Raw genomic sequence first — 21,898 nt, 5'->3', positions numbered from 1 at the left:
TTGTCCAAATTTTCACAGTGTATACTTTTTCAATACAGTTGTGCATCACAAGATGGCCCATACTGGATCAGGCCATACGTGCATCAGGCAACTACTATCAGCAAATAACTGATGCACAGATAATTAAAACCAGCTATGAATTCTGCCATTTTACAAGATGACAATCAGTGATTCGTCTTTATGGATTATTTTTGTTTTAACGTTTCAGGTATGCTCTGTTAATTTTTCCTCTAGTTCAAAATTAGCGCTGGAGTGTGTATCCAAAGTTCAATAGGAGTCAATGGCACTGTATGGACCTTTTTTCCTTAATGAGATGTGGGTGTAGCTGGCAAGACAAGCATTTGTTACCCAACCCTAACTGCCCTTCGCTTGCTAGGCCATTTCAGAGAGTCAACCACATTGCAGTTGGTCCTGAGTCACATGTAGGCCAGACCAGGTAAGGATGGCAGATTTCCTAAAGGACATTAGGGAACCAGGTGGATTTTTAATGATGATCAATGGTAGTTTCATGGTCATTACTGGGACACGTTTTTTTCAATTCCAGAGTTACAAATCAAATTTAAATTTCACCAGCTGCCATGGTGGAATTTGAACCCATGTCCCCAGAGCATTAGCCTGGGCCTCTGGATTACTAGTCCAGTGAAAATAACCACAAGGCCATTGTTTCCCCACCACAGCACACTATTCAAGCTGAATCTCTGTCTAACGTAGCACAAATTTGTTGGAAAATTGTTATAGTTTTAGAGTCCCTTTATGATTTGGCTACACAATGCTCCAGTCTCCTCAAACTTAGAATTTTACTATTTTCATGCAGGCTCCAAATTTCAACGACAAATTGGACTGCTCACAAAAATGAGTTTTCTATGTGACTGGCATAAGTGAGATAGCAGTTTGTTGTACCACAAACCTGCTAGGCAAATTAAATTGGCATTCATTATACTTTTTAAAGAAGCATTTTTTCTGTGCAACTACAGGAAAGAATATAGTTTATGTTAAAATTATTTTGGAAGTTATTTAGTAAATCACAGATTAGGCAACATAGCTCATGTTGAACCTCTGCAAGTGGCATGAAAATTTGCTGCAAAATCTTCATATAGGGTTTTTGAATCTTGGTATCATTTGACTATATTGTGTTCCAGTTACTTCTGAAATGCTGCTACGTTTGTGGGTCATTATATGCTTCTTCATAGTCCAAAGAAGCCTAGTATGCAGCACCTTTAAAATATGGTTTCAATATTTCTCAATAAAGTAAATTCATGTTACGCTGCATTAATCAGCCAAAGTTATCTTCTCCTTGTTAATAAACGTATAGATAAAATGCCATTATGACGTGTAATATATGGCTACAATACCGCTAAGATGGCAACAAGCTGAAATTCAAATACTGAATGATAAAAAACCTGCATTACACTAAATTATAGAATCATACACAAAAAAGGAGGGCACTTGGTCCATCACGTCTACACCATCTGTTTGAAAGTGCTATATATTAGTCCAATTCCCTTGCTCTTTCCTTTAGCCTGGTATTTTTTTCCTTTTCAAGTATATATCCAAATCCTTTTGAAAGTCCTTATTGAATCTGCTTCCATAACTGTTTGTGGCAGTGCATTCCAGATCATAACTCACTGTGTAAAAAAAAATCCTCACCTTCCCACTGGTTCTTTGCCAATTATCCTCTGGTTACCAATCCATCTTTCCAATGGAAAACTCCATATTTACTCTATCAAAACATTTTTAAATTTTGAAGAGCCATTACCTCTCGACCCTTACGTTTTCCTGCTCTATGGAGAACAAACCTCAGTTTCTCTAATCTCTCCAAGCAATAGAAGTCCCTTATCCCTGCTTTGACATTCTTGCTAAACCAACTGACGCCTAACCAGTGATTTATAAAGGTTTAGTGATTTATAAAGATTTAGAGTAAAGCACACTGCACAGATTGCAGTTGAATCGCCTTAACACCATTATGTGAGCTGCTATCTTAACTTAGCAGTGGAGCAACACTAAGAAGAATTAGCTCAATAAAATATGCTGGTTTTCAAAACAGCCAAAAAAGTACATAATTCAAGAAATTTATGAAATGTATTTATTAATGTACCTTAATTCTGTTGACAAGAGGTGCAAACAAGAAGACAAAAAGTTCCACAGTGGCCATTGAATTGGTGAATAGCTTGCGTCTTGTATGCTCCTCCTCTTCTGTGACACTATCTTGTCCAGGCTGGCCTGGGGATCCACGATTCTCCACCTGGTGAACAAAAGCACTGCTGCTCCCAGACCAACTGGACCCCCCTCCTCTTCCAGTGCTGAAGGCAGCTGTGGTCTCATTACTGCATTCAAAAGGAGCATCCAGCAGCATCCAATGCAGTGTATGAAGAAGCTTGGTCTCTGCAACGCCAAGTTTATCTTGATGGCCTTGTAACATAATAATACACAATTTATATTAACATTTGAGTTAGAATATTTTACAGCAAAGTAAACAGTTCTCTTTTCATGCAACTTTGATGATCTGGGAGCACGCTGGGGGCCAATGAATAGAACATCAGTTGTTAAAGGAAGAATTCTCTTAAAGCTGATTTATATATTGCATATTTTCCGCACTGAAGTTGAACACAGCAGCAAGGAGGTGTGGAGTAGAACTGCTGTAATGGAAGGCAATTGGTACATCCTGCGTTTTATGCCAGACATTTTGTCCTGGTTTGGCATCATAAATTACTCCTATTAGTTTCTCCTATAAATGGTGTGCATCTTTAATTGCCCAATGTCTGGATAAGTAGACCCAGAGTTCAAAGAGAGAATGACTGGTAACCAGTAATCAGACTACTGGAATATCCTATGTTCCCAAACCTCCCTGCTGACCCCACAACATGGTTTTTAGTAGATGGACTGATCGAACAATCCATCAGCCCATGACTCAGGCTACGAATCAATAAATACTCTACTTAACAAAAATGGTATATTACAACATCTCAAAACAATTAAGATGCTTCTGTCTGAGCTATCTCTCAAAAAATACATTGAACCTTGATAGCTGATGTGCCCTTATATGGCAAAATACTGCTAGAGCCAAACTAGCCTGGTTTCCATGTTAGCTACAGAATGACTGTTGTCTCAGCCACAGGTAAAAGTGTACACTAGAAATAAAAAATAAAAAAAAGAAACCTGCAGCCACAAAGCTGGTCATCAATGGACTACAATCATTGAAACTGTGCAAAGGTTGGTCAAACACAGCTGTCACTCTAAACCAAGGCTAATCTGCTTCATTAAACTGTGGTAAATAGCTTCAACCTATAAAGACATGTCTAAACAAAGTGAATAGAAATATAAAAAAAAGCATTGGGAACACTCAGTAAGTCAAGAAGCATCTGTGGAGAGTTAACATTTTCAGTATAAAATCTATCCTCAGAATTGGAAAATATTACAGGTGAACTGAAATTAAAAAGGAACAGAACAACTTGGAGAGAGTAAAGAAATCATAATGCTCTCTTAGTATGATCTTGTATTTTCTATTTGTTGCAAGTTCCCAGCATCTACACTATTTTGCTGTTTGTTCGTAATAGAAGATGACCTCTTAGTAAAATAGATTGGATGCTATTTTTTGTCACTTAGATAGGATGCTTATGATCTGGTTGTGAAAAATTAACACAATAATCTCTCTTTTATCTGACCACAATCAAAACTCAAACACCTAAGAACTAACTTTTGGCCTGTGCCATACAAAACCAGTCCATAGAACCATAGAAAAGTTACAGCACAGAAGGAGGCCACTCGGCCCATCTTTTCCATGCCAGCCCGAGGACACCAGGTGCCCTTTCTAGTCCCACCTTCCTGCACCCGGTCCATAGCCCTGCAGCTTACAGCACTTAAGGTGCAGATCCAGGTACTTTTTAAAAGAGTTTAGAGTTTCTGCCTCTACCACCAACTTGGGCAGCGAATTCCAGACACCCACTACCCTCTGCGTAAAAAAGTTCTTCCTCATGTCCCCCCTACACCTTCTGCCACTTATCTTGAATCTATGTCCCCTGGTTCTAGAATTCTCCATCAAGGGAAATAATGTCACCTCTCAGCCTTCTTTGTTCTAAGGAAAATAACCTCAACCTATCCAATCTCTCCTTGTAGCTACACGTTTCTAACCCTGGCAACATTCTTGTAAACCTCCGCTGCACTCTCTCCAGAGCTATTACATCCTTCCTGTAATGTGGTGACCAGAACTGCACACAATACTCCAGTTGTGGCCTCACCAGTGTTTTATACAATTCCAACATTATATCCCTGCTTTTATATTCCATACCTCTGCTAATGAAGGAGAGCATTCCATAAGCCTTCTTTACAACCTTGTCTACTTGAACTGCTGCCTTCAGGGACCTGTGTACTTGTACGCCAAGATCTCTCACTTCATCTACCCCTCTTGGTTTATTCCCATTTATTGTGTAATCCCTGTAACCGTCTGACCTCCCTAAATGTACTTCTCCATGTTAAAATCCATCTGCCATTTTACCGCCCGCTCTACCAACCCATCTATATTGTTTTGGAGATTATGGCTATCCTCTACACTATCCACTACTCGGCCAATCTTTGTGTCATCTGCAAATTTCCCAATCGTGCCCCCCACGTTCACGTCCAAATCGTTAATGTATAACACAAACAGCAAGGGTCCCAACACTGAGCCCTGTGGAACAGTCAACAGAAACCAAATTCACTCTATGACTAACATTAAAGAAAATAATCAATAATTCAATTAAAATACTTCTGTCACAATGGGGCATGAGAGAACTGGTTTCATGAAGTCCTTCAAAGGTGCTTTGAAGCTCTAGGCAGCTCCACTAACTTGAAATCTATGCAAAGCTTAGGTGGAGGTATCTATGTGCAAATATAAAGTTGCATACAATGACACCACAATTCCAAGACAGAATGAGGAGAAGTGGACAATTTCCTACACCAACAATGTTGGTCAGTGATTGGGATTGATTTACATATATAATTTGTATGTAGCTATCCTCCACTTACTATAATTTTCTGGAGAAATCACTAGTTCTAAGCAGAAGAAGTTGCTATAGTTTCAACCAGGAGTTCTGCTTCCTCCAGTTCTAATTTTTAAATAGACTCTGTAGACTGTTTTCTGTAGTGCGCTGCTTAAATAGAGTCTGCTGAGTAAGTGGACTTTGTTTGCTTGCTGTTTGTTGAATAAATAGACTTTGTTTTCTGGATAAATAGATTTTGGGCAGAAGTTTGCCTTTGGTGTGCGGGATTGGTGGGGGTGGGCGGGGGTGGTTGGGAAGCTGACCGCAGCCTGAGATCAGCAGTGCACCATGATTTTACGCAGGCGGGCCGATTAAGGCCCGCCCAGTGTGAGACACAGCCGGTGAATGAGCGCAAAGGGGCTGGTGGGGGCTTAATATCCGCAGGGTCCAATGGTGACCCAGCTGCTGATTCAAATGTTGCCTCGGCAGCCCCTGGAAGGCTGCCACTGAAGGACGTGGAAGTCCTGTGAATGGAGACTGTAGCAAGTGGACATGGCAGGTGGGAAGGCAGTCGGGCCCCACATTTCTCAGATGAGTGCCTCACTGCCCTGGAGAGGTGGCAGCAAGGAGAGAAACGCTTGTCCCCAGGGACGGGAGCAGGAGCTCCCACCTCACCAAAAAGGCCTGGGCGGAAGTGGCATCCAGGGTCAGCAGCTACAACGTGGTGAGGTACACATGGGTACAGTGCCAGAACCGTTTTAATGATCTCCTGCAATCGGGAAGGGTGAGTACCATGTTGGCATGAGTTACTTTGCAGAACAGTGAAGAGCTGCCCATCCCCCTCTTAGACCTCAGAGGTTACAGCGTGAATGACAAATGTCAATGAGGCAGGATCTGGCCAAGTGGGTGAGCCCTGGCTGTGTGGACTGAGTGCCTTGCAGCTCCAGGGTCACGACCCAGCTGAGCCCTACAAGGTGTTCCTCAGTTGGGATTGGCCAGGCTGCAATGGCAGTGCAGGTAGGAGGTGGACCAATCAATGCTCCTACATCTTTTCAGGAGAAAACATCCCATAACATTACTGAGAGGTCGTGGACTGGCGGGGGCCCCCGCACCTCCTCATCCTCAGTTGGAAGCAGTAGGCCTTGGAGCTGGAGAAGCACCATGCACCTAGGTCAAGCAGCTACGGTGAGGTTGGGGTGCCAGAGAGAGGTAAGAATGCAGTGCACTGAGGTGAGAATATGGGCTTTTGCAGCCATTCCAGTGTAGTCTCTATATTGATGTGAGCCCTGAACCTGGAATGCCCATTGATAATGGAAAGATGAGGGCACCATGAAGCATACATCTGTCTCAACAGGGTGCCCGGCATGCACACTGACAGTCTAATGACTTAAACTAATGACATGTCCTTCTTCTCCCTTTTAGGCTTACCAGAAACCCTTCATTATGAGGAGGCTGAAGGCCCGCCTGTGACCACTGAGGACCACCATGCTCACCATGCACCAGCATCACACCCCATCTGTCAAGCAGGCATTAGCACAGATACCAGCACCTCGGTGGCATAGGATCGCCGTCTGGTATCTCAGTGCATATTGGTGAGGGCACTTCACACTTGCTTGAGGTGCAGGTGGAGGCAGAGAGTGCCCAGGGCGCTGGCAGTCGGAGGACTGCTGGGGACCAGGAACATGCTCAATCGGTATCTGATGATTTTGTGCCTCTGGAGTCGTCCCTGAGGCAGCAGATGCTGGATTTCAGCAGGGTGTGCGGGAGGATCTGGCAGAGATACATGAGGGAATGCGTGCCATGGTCTCCTTGATGGAGGAGTCCATGGGGAGCGTTAGCAATGCAATGACCCTCATGGCCAAGCGCAATGCCTCCTCCAAGGAGAGAGTGGCAACTCTCATAGAGAGGTTGCTCCAGGGACTCAATCAGGGGTTCCTGGGGATGCGCTTGGACCTGCAAGCTCTCTTACAGGCAATGACCTCAGCTGGTCACTGTCAGTTTGGGAGATGGATGAGGCACCCAGTGTCCCAGCTAAGTGTCCGTTCATCAATGGTGAGCAGGGAGGTCCAAAGCGACCTCACGTTGGCGAACGAGCTACCTATCATTTCTGTGGGCTCCTCTCAGGGTGTACTGGATGATGGCAGCAGCTCCTCCACCCTTCTACTAGTGACCGTGGGATCTGATGAGGCTGCGGCGACTGGGGAGATGCCAGCCATGGCACTGGCTGCTCCCTCCCAGGTGGGGCCAGCACAGGCTCCACAGGCCAGAGGACACCTGCCAAGGCCAACAGGACAGCAGGGTGAGCAGGCTCTCTCCAATGCTGGTGCCAGTGAGGGGGGCGCACCTAGACGTAGTACCCGCAAGCAAAAACTTAAAGCACCATAAACACAACATGGCCTGATCACGAGTGATATTTGTTTCCCCCATTTTTCTGTTATTTTTTTAATGGTGTGATGTAAAATACCGGTCAATGTTAATTTCTGCAATGTTTGTCAGTCACCAGTAAATGATTTTTTTTTGTGCAACTGGCCTCTGAATGCTTCGTTTGCTCTGTAGGTGCAGGGTAAGCCATGATGTTATGACGGACATGTAACTCCTTACACTATTACCAGTGCAATTAAGTTTATGTTGTTAACCAAAGAACTGGTCCTGTCAAGAATCGAGTATGGAGCCTGCAGCCCTCTCATGTGGTGGTGGTTCTTATTTGGTAGGCTAGGAGAAGGAGCATTGGATCAAAGCCTCCCAGGTATCCCTGCCTCCCTGGAGGTTACCCAGGTCAGTGTCTATGCCCTCAGCGTTCTCCTGACCGTGCTCGTCCTCGGACTCACTGCTGGACTCATCGTCTGTTGCGTGTGCAGCTGTGTCAAGATCTTTTACCTCCACTGCGTCCTCCCTTTCCAGTGCCAGATTGTGGAGAGCGGAGCATGCAACCACCACACGATCTGGAGGAACATTGCAATGCCACCCCCTGAATGGTCTAGGCATTGGAAGTGCATCTTGAGAAGACCTATGGCTCTCTCCACCACCGCATCCGTGGAGGCGTGGCTCCTGTTGTACCGATGCTCGGCCTCTGTTCTTGGGTGCTGGAGAGGTGTCATTAGCCACCTTTTGAGCAGCTAGCCCTCGACACCCAGCAGCCACCCATCCAGTCGGGCTGGAGCACTGAAGAGCCTCGGGACCTGGGAGGGTCTCAGGATGTACGTGTCATGGGAACTGCCAGAGTACCTTGCACAGATTTGCAGAATCTGCATCCTGTGGTCATACACTATCTGCACGTTCATGGAGTGGAAGCCCTTCCTGTTGACAAAGGCACCGGGCTGACCCGCTGGCGCCTTGATGGCCTCATGTGTACAGTCAACTGCACCTTGGACACGGGGGAACCCAGCTTCTAGCTCGCTGTGCCTGGCTGGCCTCGTCCGTACGGTAATGATTGAAACTCAATGCACGACTGAATAGAGCATCTGTCACCAGTTTGATGTATCTGTCAACAGCTGATTGGGAGACTCCACACAGATCCCCCATTGAGCCCTAGAAAGTGCCGGAGGCATTGATGTTGAGGGCCACTATGACATTCAGCACCACTGGCATGGGTGTCTACCTATACAGTCAGAGCTGAGCTCAGGGCCGATCCTCTGACAGATGGAGGTCACTGTCTCCCTTGAGAGGTGGAGCCTCCTTCGGCATTGCACCTCAGACATATTGAGGTAGCTGCTTCGCCACCTGTAAACCCTGGCATCAGGATATTGGCATCTTCTGCAGCCTCTTCCGCCTTGGACTACCTGCTGGTCCTGCGCCCCTTGTGCTTACATCTCTCCTCCCACAGGTCGCTCCCCTGGAAGCTGAATAGGGAAGCCTGACCTCCTCCCCTTTCTGGCCCTCTCTTCCTCCTCAGAAGAGGTGCCTCCAGTGGAGACCAGAATCCCCATTACCAGGGTAAGGGAAGGCTGTCTGATACCTGGAAGGGTCCACATGGTGTGAATCCTCCAGGAGCCTGGAAAACAACACTGAGTCCTGAACTGAAGCCTCTAAATCCTATGAATGCAGCTCTGAAGTGAAATGAAGCTGTACTGTTCACAGAAGCAAGCAGTAGCCAGTGATATCCAAAACTCCTCACTAATCGCTTTGACAAGGCCACTGACCCCTCTTGTCCCGCCAGTGGATGAGGGTTTGCAAATAGTGGCCTGCCCGTTTTGCCCATGTGACGGCCTGAAAATCGCATGGGCTACGTAAAGTCGGAGACAACTGGTGTCTCAAGTACCTTAACTGGTCACTTAATTAATGGCAGGCATGCCTCTGTCTTCATCTCGCACCTGCCTAGAAATATCACGAGAGTGTGCGTTGATATCGGCACGCTCGGCTGACATCAACGTGGTTTATTTCATGCTCAGGCAAGTCAGGCATGCACCCACACACTGAGTGAAAAATCCTGCCTGTTGTTTGTTGTAAAATACACTACTCTGTGAGTCCTTCTGCAATTCCCATCCTACCTCTAACTCTGACTGACCCAGTGCAGCTGATTGGCAGGCACAGTAGTACCAATAGATACCCTGCAAATACACTGTAAAGCTGTGAATGGTCAGTAGGTGAGTGAAATTTTCAGAGCTTAAGAAGGTTAACATGATACACCTATTCAGATTTAGTCTACTTTTAATATATCACATATAAATATGCAAAAACGGAATACTGCTGTCAACATAAACTACCTTCAAGTTGATTGTCTTACATGGATGAGCACTTGTGTGACATTCCATCCGCTGTTTTTAGTTACAACATTTGCACCTTTTGTGTCTGCTTTTGAGATAAGACCTAATTATGCCAGAGTTCTGCTGAAGTTGTGATACATGATTAAAAGAACTCTTGCAGGATTTCAATGAGCGGAGTTTACATTACATGTTTTCACTTTGCTTCCATATCACTATCAGATCATACATTGGCACTTAACCCTTGAGCGACTGACAAGCTTAAGGCCTGTATGCCCAATAACACAGATCCTGTGTGTCTAATTCATGCCACACTTTAGGAAAATAGCCCCCATAATGCTCAGCTGTCTCAGTTTAATAAAGATGTGCTAACTTTGAGCAAATAATTCTATCTTATCCCAATTTAAGCATCAGCTTTGGTTAAGTGGTACAACTCTGTCTTCTGCGATCAAGTACCACACCAAATATTTGAATACAATTTGACACTTTAGTGCTGTATTGTCAAAAGTGTCATCTTTCAGATTAAACTTTTAACCTAAGTTTTCTGTATCGTAAACATAAAATATCCCATGGCACTATTTGAAGAACAACAGATAATATTTTCCAGTGTAGCAGTCAATATTATTTCCTCAAACAAAATCATTCAAAATAGGTCACTTAACTAATATTTGCTTCTGGGAGCTGGCTGTGAGTAAACTGTCTACAGCATACCTTTACATGACAATACTTTAAGAGTAATTAATTAGCTTTAAAGTATTTTGGGATGTGAATGAGTGAATGATTGATTCTGTACAAATAGCTTCTCCTAGGTGCACAGGATCAGCTAGGATAATCCTGTTCAGAATTCCACCCCCCCCCCCAACCCTCCAACTGCCTTCAAAAAGTTGTTATTCTGTCCCTGATCAATCCTGGGCCCATTGCTGTTGTAATGTTTATGAATTACACTAAGCTATGTTCAGAAAGCAGGCAGTGCTGAGCAAAAAATGGAACAGTATTTTTACATTAATGCTGTGGAAAAGCATTTAGTGAGTTCAATCCATTCTTACTAAGAAATATAAAGAGTAAAAGGGAGAGAAACATGAATAGAGTTAATAGAATATTGTATATTTTGGATGGGTTAAGGGGAGATGCAGTGATTGATGATAAATATAGAAAAACATTGATTTGCAGACTTAAGTCTGACCTTAGGCAAATCCTCCACCTTTTCTCAGACTAGAATCACCCCCTGGGTTCAATGATCTCATTGCAGCATGCTGAGAACAGAGGTAGTCAGAAGATGAAACAGATTGATGCGATTTTTTTTGGAAAATATATACAGCATACATAGTTTTATTCTTTTAAAAAAATATCTACGTAAATGGGTTAAAGATGTAACCAGTATGAATGAAAGTGAATAATTGAAAGCAATGTTATAATATGGATCTGGAGCCCTCTAATTGATAACTGTCAGCTGGCAATAAAAGTGAAGACTCTGCTATATATCCAACAGAATCTACTCCAATGCACTTATAAAATTTAAAAACTTGCTCTCCTTCAGCTGAATTGAGCCTCAAGATAATACCACAGATTAGACTTCTCTTTGTGGGGATAAGGTTTGAGAGTGATAGTATTTCCATCAGACCAGAGAAGATTAAGAGCAGTTTTAATAGGATTTTTGACATTATGCAGTGTTTTTTGACATTATGAAGGGTTTTTATGGGAATGTTAGGGAAAGGGACTTTCATCTACTTGGGAGACAGTGCCAAGGAATCTTCAATTTCAAATTCTATGAAAAGATGTTAGTGAAAAAGATGTTATGCAAAGAGTTATCGGATCATGCAATACTTTAGCATATGGACTAGCTAAAGACCATGACATCTTTTCAGAGGATAAATATTTGAAATAGAGGGTCATACAAGGTAAACAGCCAGCTGTTTTGTAAGTGTTTTCTGTTCTACAGTATTAAGAAAAGCTATCATCTTTAGAATAAATATAAAACCACTTATAATGCACCCTTTTACCTCCCATGCCCAAGTAAAGCAATAAGAACAGGTACTATGTTTCTCTTGCTCTATCATTCCATTTCTAATTATGACATAAATAATGTAAGAAACACATAGGATGCACAGACTTATTTATCATTGGATGTGTGATAAACATTCTTCTCCCAGCATGTAAATAGTAAGTGGGTAGCAAGAAGTGGAGTGGATCCTATAACTGACAAAGCGGGTGATACATACGAACCAAGAGCATATGTAAGGCATTCGGCGCCTCCATTAAATAATATGTGTGTGTGTTTCAAATTCCACATTCCCATCTACACCCAATAACCTTTAATTCTCTTGCCTAACAAGAACCTATCTACCTCTGCCTTAAAAATATTCAATGACATCACTTTCACTGTCTTCTGAGACAGAGTGTTCCAAAGTTGCACATTCCTCAGAAAAAAATTCTCCTCATCTCTGTCCTATAAGGGCAACCCCTAATTTCAAAACAGTGCCCCCTAGTTCTGGGCTCACCCACAAGAGGAAATATCCTTTCCACATCCACCTTATCAAGACTATTCACGATCTTTAATACTTCAATCAAGTCACCCCTCACTCTTCTAAATTCCAGTGGAAGCAAACCCAGCCTGTCCAACCTTTCCTCATAAGACAACACACTCATTCTAGGTACCAACTGAGTAAACCTCCTCTGAACAGTCTCCAACATATTTACATCCTTCCTTAAATAAGGAGACCAAAACTGCACACAGTATTCAGGATGTGGTCTCACCAATGCCCTGTATAACTGAAGCATAGCATCCTTACTTTCAGCTCTGAAGAAGAGTCATATGGACTGGAAACCTTAACACTGTTTCTCTTTCCACAAATACTGTCAGACCTGCTGAGTTTTTCCAGCATTTTCTGTTCTTATTTCGGATTTCCAGCATCTACAGTATTTTGCTTTCATCCTTACTTTTATGTTCAATTCCTCTCGTAATAAAGGATTGCAATCCATTAGCCTTCTTGCACAAGAACACCCAGATCCCTCTGCACCTTGGTATTCTGCAGTCGTTCTCCATTTAAATACTTCTCTGCTTTTTTATTCTTCCTGCCAAAGTGAACTTCATATTTTCCCACATTATAATCAATCTGCCAGATTTTTGCCCACTCACTCAATCTATCTGTATCCTTCTGCAAACTCATATCTTTTTCACAACATACTTTGCTACCTATCTTTGTGTCATCTTTAAATTTAGCTAGCATGCCTTCACCCCCCCCCCAACCACCTCATCTAAGTCATTGATGTAAATTGCAAAATGTTGAGGCCCCAGCACAAACCCCTGAGGGATTCCACTCGTCACATCCTCCCAATCAGACAAAGACCCATTTATGCATACTCTCCGTTTTCTGCCAGGTAACCCATCTTCCATTCATGCTATTATATTACTCCCTACACCATGAGCTTTTATATCCCACAATAACTTTTGATGTGGCACCTTATCAAATGCCTTCCGGAAATCCACGTACAATATGTCTACAGGCTCCCCTTTATCCATAGCACATGTTACTCTTTCAAAGAACTCTATTTAATCGGTTAAACATGATTTTGCTTTTACAAAACCATGCTGATTCTTCCTGATTACCTTGAATTTTTCTAAGTGCCCAGTTATAATCCCTTTAATGGTCAAATTCTAACACCTTTCCCATGACAGACATCAAGCTATAGTTTCCTGTTTTCTGCCTCCCTCCCTTCTTGAATAGAGGCATTTGTAAGGAACATATCTGTTTATTTCTGCTGGGTTGTTGTAAAGAACATGTCTTTTTTATTTTCGGTTGGACTGTGGAAATTAAAATGGCTGCAGTTTGAAAGACATGTCCACTGGAACAGGATGAAAGATACAAACAATGTTGCAGTCCTGGAACAGAGTGTGCCATGAAAGACAGGATGGTGCTGGAAAGGAGTCCTGGAACAAGGGAGCTGCCTGGCAACAACATTTTAATTGGCTCCTGACAAGGTGACCAGGTTTTATGTGAGAATAATGCAGCAGAATAACTCTTAGCCTGAAAGGAAAAAGACCTAAAGCCTCTCTTTCCTATGTGAGTAAGATTCCAGTAATTCTATAATAATAGCTAGCTTTTTCTTCTCATATCTCTAAAACCTGTTCTCTCTCTGAAAACCCATGGCAAGAGGCAAAATGGAAAATCACTGTTAGAGATTGAAAGGTAAGAGCTCCAGCAGTGAACTAAATACTGAAAGTGCTGGAAGACCACATCGTGTCATCCACAAGAACAGAAATGAATCTGGAAGACAATGATCAAAATCAACCCATTGAATTCTGTATTGCAGAATTGGTGCTATTGAACTGTTTTATCCCACCCTTAAAATCTATGTTTTTGTGTGTCTTATATGTGTGCATATAGGAATTTAAGAAGGGGTATAGTTTAGGTTATAGAGTTAGAAATTAGCAGTTCATACTTCCTTCTTTTGCCACTGATTAATGACAGTTTGTTCAATAAACAGTTATTTACTTATTAAGTTTACAAACCTGGTGCTCGTATTCTGTTAATCTAAATTAAACAGTTAGGTAGAATTGGGGCATTCCAGTGGTTTGGCCAAACTTTTCACATTTGTTGGGCTCGGGGAGCAGTGGGGCTTGATATTACAGCACACTATCCCCAGCAGGTTGTGACAAAGTTTGGGGGCTCGTGTGGAAATTTTGGAACAAAAGGCAACTATGTTATGGGTGTAGATTTAGTAAGTAATAAAAGCTAAAAGGAAAGACCAGGTTTGTACTGTCAAAAATAAGATGGCACTGGAAACTGCTAAAGCTTTCCTGCAAGTGGAAGAGATGCCCTTGATGATTTTACAAGGGATTCCAAAAGCCAGGTTAATCGAATTGGCAGGTAAATTAAGAGTAGGATTGCCTGCCAAAGCCAGGAATGCAGAGATAATGAAGAGGTGGCACAGCATTTGTAATTGGAAGGAATACCCGAGAGACTGAGTTCTCCAAGGGATAGTTCATTGGAATGAGCTCAAATTCAGTTGCCAGTAAAAAGACTGAAACAAGAGGCAGCAGAGAGAGAAAGGGCATTCCAAAGGGAACAGGCAGAAAAGGAAAGAGAAAGGCCATTTCAAAGAGAGTTAGAAATGGCGAAGTTAGAAAAGGAGGAAAGAGAAAAACAGAGAGACTTCCAGCTTAAAATGCTAACAGCTAAGAAAGAGACAGCAGTAGGTGAGGCAGGACTTATTTCCAGATCAGAACCCAGTGGAGAGATGCTTAAATTTGTACAAGCTCTTCCAAATTTGAGGAAAGGGATGTTCAAGCATTCTTGGTTTCATTTGAGAAGATAGCTAAACAGATGAACTGGCCAAAAGAAAACTGGACCTTGCCCATGCAGAGCAAATTGACAGGTGGAGCATAGGAAATTTATGCTTCACTGTCAGAGGAGGTTTCTAGGGATTATGATGTGGTGATAAAGGCCATTTTGAGTGCATATGAGTTGGTTCCTGAAGCATACAGAAAAACGTTTTGAAATTTAACGACCTGGGCAAAGTAATAGTGAATTTGAAAGAATTAAGCAAAATAGTTTTGACAAGTGGATATGAGCACTCGAAGTTGATACCACCTATGAAGTTCTCAGAGAGACCATACTCTTGAAAGAATTTAAAAACTCCCTACCTTCTGTAATAAGAACCCATGTTGAAGACCAAAGGGTTGCAACTGCTAGACAGGCAGCAGTAATGGCTGACGATTATGAGCTGATCCATAAAACTAAACCTTTTTTCCATCACTCCCATAAATTTGAAAAGAATAGAAAGTGGGAGAGTGAAAGGAACGCAAGTAGCCAAGATTGGTTGGGAATACCTTGGGATTTCCTCCCCAGATCAGGAAGGAAGGTACTGAGGGTGGAGGTGAAACTCAAAGGCCTAAGTGTTTCCATTGTAACAAAGTGGGACACATCGTTCAGAATGCTGGAAGTAGCGAGGGAAGCCCATGGGACTTACTGGAGTTTGTAAGAGTGAGTCTGAAAAGGAAATTCAAAAAGAAAATGCCGTGGATCAAATTGTAGCTTTAACTACAAATAAAAGTCTGGAGGTAAACACTGTTGTGAATGCAGATGAAGTGAATAAGGTAGATGAGAGAAATAAAGGGTTTTTGTCTAAAGGGGAGATAACCCCTTTTTCATCAAGCTAAACCCATAACTATATTAAGGGGCACAGGAGCTACTCAAACTCTTTTGCTGGAGAAGGACCTAGTTTTCCTTCCAGAGAATTCAATGAAAGCTAAAGGATAAGTGGAGAGCATATGCCGGTTCCATTGTAAAAAGTGCAATTGGAGTATGATTTGTTGTCTGGATCAGTGGTTAAGAAATTACGCAATAATGGAGTTGATTTATTTCTGGGGAATCATTTGGCAGGACTGAAGGTTATGATTCGCCCATAATAACGGAAAGTCCAAGAGAGGCTAAAGAGATGGAGCAGTTACAAGAACAAGTTCCTGGTATTTTTCCATCGTGTGTGGTGACCAGAGCAATGGCTAAACAAAGTCATCACCTGAGGTCAAAGTAATAGAAGAGCAGATATTAGAGTGGCCGAAACTTTCTTTAAGGATGAGGATAATTCAAAGGAATTGCTTGGCAGGTCTTCATTAATTGAGGCTCAGAAAGCAGATCCAGAGTTACACAAGCTAGCACAGTCAGCTCACACTGAAGCTGAGGCTGAAGAAGTTCCGGAGTACTATTACATTAAAAACGGAACTTTAATGAGGAAGTGGAGACACCCTCATAGACCTGGGGATGAGGAATGGACGGTTGTTCATCAGATAGTGGTACCATCCAAATATCATAAGGAGATACTGTGAGTAGCAAATGAAATCCCTATGGCAGGACATGCAGGAATACGGAAAACCCAAGCATCGATAAACAGGCATTTTACCTGGCCAAGACTTCGTAAGGATGTAGTGCAATTTTGTAAAACATGTCATACATGTCAGACAGTAGGTAAACCTCAACATGTAATCAAACCAGCACCTTTAATACTCATACCAGCTTTTGAAGAACCATTCAGTCAGGTATTAGTAGATTGCATGGGACCATTACCCAAAACAAAAGCAGGGCACCAGCATATGCTTACAATTATGGATATGACAACCTGATTTCCATAAGCCATTCCTTTAAGGATAATTACAGCTAAAGTGGTAGTGAAAAAGTTAACTCAGTTTTTCACTCATTATGGCCTACCAATTGAAATACAATCTGACCAAGGTTCTAACTTCATGTCTAAAATTTTCCAGGATATAACCAGCAATTTGGGTGTCAAACAACTAAAGTCTACCACCTATCACCCATAGACACAGGGGGCTTTAGAGAGATGTCATCAGACTTACAAAACCATGATTAAGATCTATTGCCATGAATACCCAAAGGATTGGGACAAAGGATTAGATTTCTTACAATTTGCTACCAGAGGTCCTCCAAATGAATCTACTGAATTTAGTCTATTCAAATTGACCTATGATCATGAAATATGAGTCTATTAAAAGTGATTAAGGAAAAGATTCTAAAGCAGAAAGACGAATCTTCCATGTTGGATTACGTGTCCATGTTTCTAGAAGGAATCACAGGAGCATGTAAATTAGCACGAGAGCACATAAAAATTTCCCAGGACAAAATGAAAGAATTGGCAGACAAATATGCTATAACTAGAACATTCCAAGCAGGAGATGAACTATTGGTATTTTGCACACCTTTGCAGTGTGAACCCCTGAACACAAAACTCAGTGGCCCCTACAAGATAGGTTGGAGAGGTAGTAAAGTGATTTATCTGATAGATACTACTGAGCGTAGGAAGAAGAAATAGTTATGTCACATAAACATGTTGAAGCAACATCATCGCAGAGAAGATGATAAGACAGAGCAAGTGTACCAGGTGGTAGGAGTAGTGGAGGATGACAGAGACAGTAGGGGCAAGGTAGAAGTATAAGTAGACAGTGCCCAAAGCGAAGCTCCTACAATTCAATGAGCCAATACGATAATGCTGGGTCAGTGAGATACTGTGTTCTCATATTTAGAAGAAGGATCAAGGGAAGACCTAATAAGGTTACTGTGGAAGTATAAGGGAATTTGTAGGGATACACCTGGGTGTACTATGTTAGCTAAACATGATGTGGACATAGGAGACTCAGTGCCAATAAAACAACATCATTATTGGTTGAGCCCAGAAAAACAAGTTCAGTAAGAAACAGAGATCCAATAAATGCTGGACAATTAATTGATTGAGCCTAGCCAATGTAGCTGGAGCTCACTGGTAGTGTTGGTTCCAAAGCCAGTTTGATCCGCTAGATTTTGTATAGACTACAAGAAAGTGAATGTAGTAATGAGGACAGATTCGTACCCAATTCCTCAGTTAGAAGGTTGCATTGATAGTGTTGGCAGTGCCTTATTTCTTTCTAAAATTGATCTATTGAAAGGGTACTGGCTCCATTAACATCAAGGGCTAAAAAAAATCCACCTTTGCTATACCAAGTGGGTTGTATCAATGTCTAGTCATGCAGTTTGGGTTTAAAAATGCCCCAGCTACATTTTGAGACTTATGAATCAAGTCGTAGCTGAAGTACCTAACTCTGTGGTTTACTTAGATGATGTCACAATATATAGTAACACATGGGAAGAACGTGTAAAGCAATTAGAGGACTTGTTTAAGCAACTGCAGTTGGCTGGCTTCGCCATAAATTTTGCCAAAAGCAAATTTGCAAAAGCAAGGGTAACTTACCTAGATCCCATCATAGGACAAGGACGTGTTGCCAAGAACAGCAAAAGTGAATTCTCTAATAGAATTCCCATTCCTAAAACTAAAAGGGAAATCCTGAGATTTTTGGGAATGTGTAGGTTTTATAGGAAGTTTGTGCCGAACTTCAGCACAATAGCTGTACCCCTCACCAACTTGTTAAGAAGACGAGCAAAAGTGGTATGGTCAGCATAATGCCAAGCAGCCTTTGAAAAGCTGAAGGCAATCTTAATAAATGAACCAATGTTGACTTTACTCAGGCCTCCTCCCACAACTCTTTCTCCGGTACATTGATGACTGCTTCGGTGCCGCTTCATGCTCTTGTCTGGATCTAGAAAAATTTACTAGTTTTGCTTCCAACTTCCACCCCTCCATCATTTTTACGTGGTCCATCACTGACACTTCCCTTCCCTTCCTTGACCTCTCTGTCTCAATTTCTGGTGATAGACTGTCCAGCAATATTCATTACCAGTCTACCGACTCCCGCAGCTACCTCGACTACAGGTCCTCACACCCCACTTCCTGTAAATTCTCATTCTCTCAGTTCCTTCACCTCCGTTGCATCTGTTCCGATGATGCCACTTTCCAAAACAGTTCCTCTGACATGTCTTCCTTCTTCCTTAACCGAGGTTTTCCACCCACGGTGGTTGACAGGGCCCTCAACCGTGTCCAGCCCATCTCCCGCGTATCCGCCCTCACACCTTCCTCTCCCTCCCAGAACCATGATAGGGTCCCCCTTGTCCTCACTTATCACCCCACCAGCCTCCGTGTTCAAAGGATCATCTTCCGTCATTTCCGCCAACTCCAGCATGATGCCACTGCCAAACACATCTTCCCTTCTCCCTTCACCCCCACCCCCCCCCCACCCCCCCACCCCAGCGGCTTTCCGCAGGGATCGTTCCCTCCAGGACACCCTGGTCCACTCCTCCATCACCCCCTACACCACAACCCCCTCCCACAGCACCTTCCCATGCAACCGCAGAAGGTGCAACACCTGCTCCTTTACTTCCCCCCTCCTCACCGTCCAAGGGCCCAAACACTCCTTTCAAGTAAAGCAGCACTTCACTTGCACATCCCTCAATTTAGTCAACTGCACTCGCTGCTCCCAATGCAGTCTCCTCTATATTGGAGAAACCAAACGCAGACTGGGTGACCGCTTTGCAGAACACCTTCGGTCTGTCCGCAAGCATGACCCAGACCTTCCTGTCGCTTGCCATTTCAACACACCACCCTGCTCTCATGCCCACATGTCCATCCTTGGCCTGCTGCATCGTTCCAGTGAAGCTCAACGCAAACTGGAGGAACAGCACCTCATCTTCCGACTAGGCACTCTACAGCCTTCCGGACTAGGGCCATCTGCCACTAGCTTGCTTCCCTTAATGTCCCCATTAGCACATCCTTTAGCTAATATCACCACCATCAACACTCCTTTGTCCTTTAGTCTATGACTTTTATGGCACTCTCTTCTTGGCCTCCACCTACCACTGGCCCCCTATTGAGCTCTCCTGTCCCACCCCCTTCTACCAGCTTATATTTCATCTTATTTCTATATGTCTTAGTTCTGATCATGGGTCATATGGACTCGAAACATTAACTGTATCCCTCTCCGCAGATGCTGTCAGACCTGCTGCATTTTTCCAGGTATTTTTGTTTTTGTTCATGAAACCTCATCTCACCCATTGATGAGGTTTCATGATAAATGCGAATGCTGTCTGGGCTGGGCAGTTCAATTAATCTCTTTAATTAATTTTTAAATGGCCTTAATAGGCCTTTGACAGTGCGGCGGATGCGCAGCCAACTCCGCTGTGTGCCAACCGAACTGAGGATCAGAATGACGCACAGTGATGTCGTGACGCACAGCCGACGTCACCGTGCATCATTTTACATGTCAGCGATCAGGACCCGCCCCCACTCGCCGACCCAAAGATTCTGGCCCTTGTGTTACATAATTTGTGATGAAACGCATTTTTTGAAATGGCATTTCATCACTTTTAAAGGTGGAGGTATGTAAGGAACATATCTTTTTATTTCTGTTGGACAGCTGTAAAGAACATATTTTTTAATTTTCTGTTGGACTGTGGTTTAAAATTACAATGGCTGCAGTTGGAAAGACATGTCCAGTGGAACAGGATGAGTGATACATACAATGTTGCAGTCCTGGAACAGAGTGTGCCATGAAAAATATGATGCTGCTGGAAAGGAGAGGAGTCCTGGACCAAGGGAGCTGCCTAACAACAATGTTTTAAATAGCTCCTGACAAAGTAACCAGGTTTTGTGAGAGGGCAGTACAGCAGAAAAACTCCTAGCCTGAAAGGAAAAGACCTAAAACCTCTCTCTCCTGTGTGTGTAAGGTTCCAATAATTCCACAGTAACAGATAGCTGGCTTTTTCTCCTCATAGCTCTATAAACTGTTCTCTCTCTGAAAACCCCTGGCAAAGGGAAAAACACTTTTAGAGACATTGAAAGGCAAGTGCTCAACCAGTGAACTAAACACTGAAAGTGCTGGAAGACCATCTCGTGTCATCAACAAGAACTGAAAGGAATTTGGAAGACATCAACGAAGATCAACCCATCGACTCCTGTACTCCAGAATTGATGCTATTGAGCTGTTTGATCCCAAGCTTAAAATCTGTGTTTTGTGTGTCTTATGTGTCTTGTATGTGTGTGAATAGGGATTTAAGAAGGGGTAGAGTTTAGGCTATAGTGTTAGAAATTAGCAGTTCATATTTCTTTCTTTTGCCACTGGTTAATGACAGTTTGTTCAATAAACAGTTAGTTACTTATTAAGTTTATAAATCTGGTCCTCGTATTCTGTTAATTTAAATTAAAGTTAGGTAGAATTGGAGCAATCTGTGGTTTGGTCAAACTTTTCGCGTTTGTCATGGCTTGGATATTACTGCGCACTATTCCCAGCGAGTTGTGACAGGTTATATTTCCTACTTGCTGGTTTGATTGAACCTTTCCAGTATCTAGGGAACTTTGGAAAATTAACTCCAACCCATCTACTCCTCATTAGCCACCTCTTTTAAGACGCTAGGATGATGTCCATCTGGACCCAAAAACTTGTCAGCGCACAGCTCCATCAGTTTGTTCTTTACTGCTCCCCTAATGATTGTAATTTCACCAAGTTCCTCTCTCCCCTCCCCCTTCTGATTTGCAAGCATTACTGGAATGTTTTTTGTATCCTCTTTCAGGAAATCAAAAACAAAATATTTGTTCTTTTCGTCCAGCATTTCCTTCTTATCTACCATCAACTCCCCATTCTCACAATCTAGAGAACCAACACTCACTTTACTTACTCTTGTCCTTTTTAAATACCTGTAGAAACTCTTGCTATCTGTTTGTGCATTTCTAGCTAGCTTCCTCTCATGCTCTAATTTCTTTCTCCTCATTAACCTTTTAGTCATTCTCTGCCATTCTTTACATTCTGACGAATAATTTGACCTGCCACTCATCTTTGCACAGTTATGTGCTTTCTCCTTAAGTTTAATG

At 42.8% G+C, this 21,898-nt stretch overlaps 1 protein-coding gene across 1 annotated transcript in view; it reads right to left on the bottom strand.

Annotated features, from left to right (window-relative positions):
- LOC121284720 (protein unc-80 homolog) overlaps window positions 1-21,898 on the bottom strand; it is a 542,332-nt gene that overhangs the window by 495,058 nt on the left and 25,376 nt on the right. The window contains exon 4 of the mRNA XM_041200272.1: window positions 2,096-2,409. Coding sequence (XP_041056206.1) covers window positions 2,096-2,409 — 314 coding nt within the window. The remainder of the gene's footprint in view (window positions 1-2,095; window positions 2,410-21,898) is intronic.

The sequence above is a fragment of the Carcharodon carcharias genome, chromosome 12 (genome assembly GCF_017639515.1).
Source record: "Carcharodon carcharias isolate sCarCar2 chromosome 12, sCarCar2.pri, whole genome shotgun sequence".
Classification (NCBI taxonomy): domain Eukaryota; kingdom Metazoa; phylum Chordata; class Chondrichthyes; order Lamniformes; family Lamnidae; genus Carcharodon; species Carcharodon carcharias.
The sequence above is the reverse complement of the archived record's forward strand: the minus strand, read 5'-3'. Positions and strand labels throughout refer to the sequence as shown.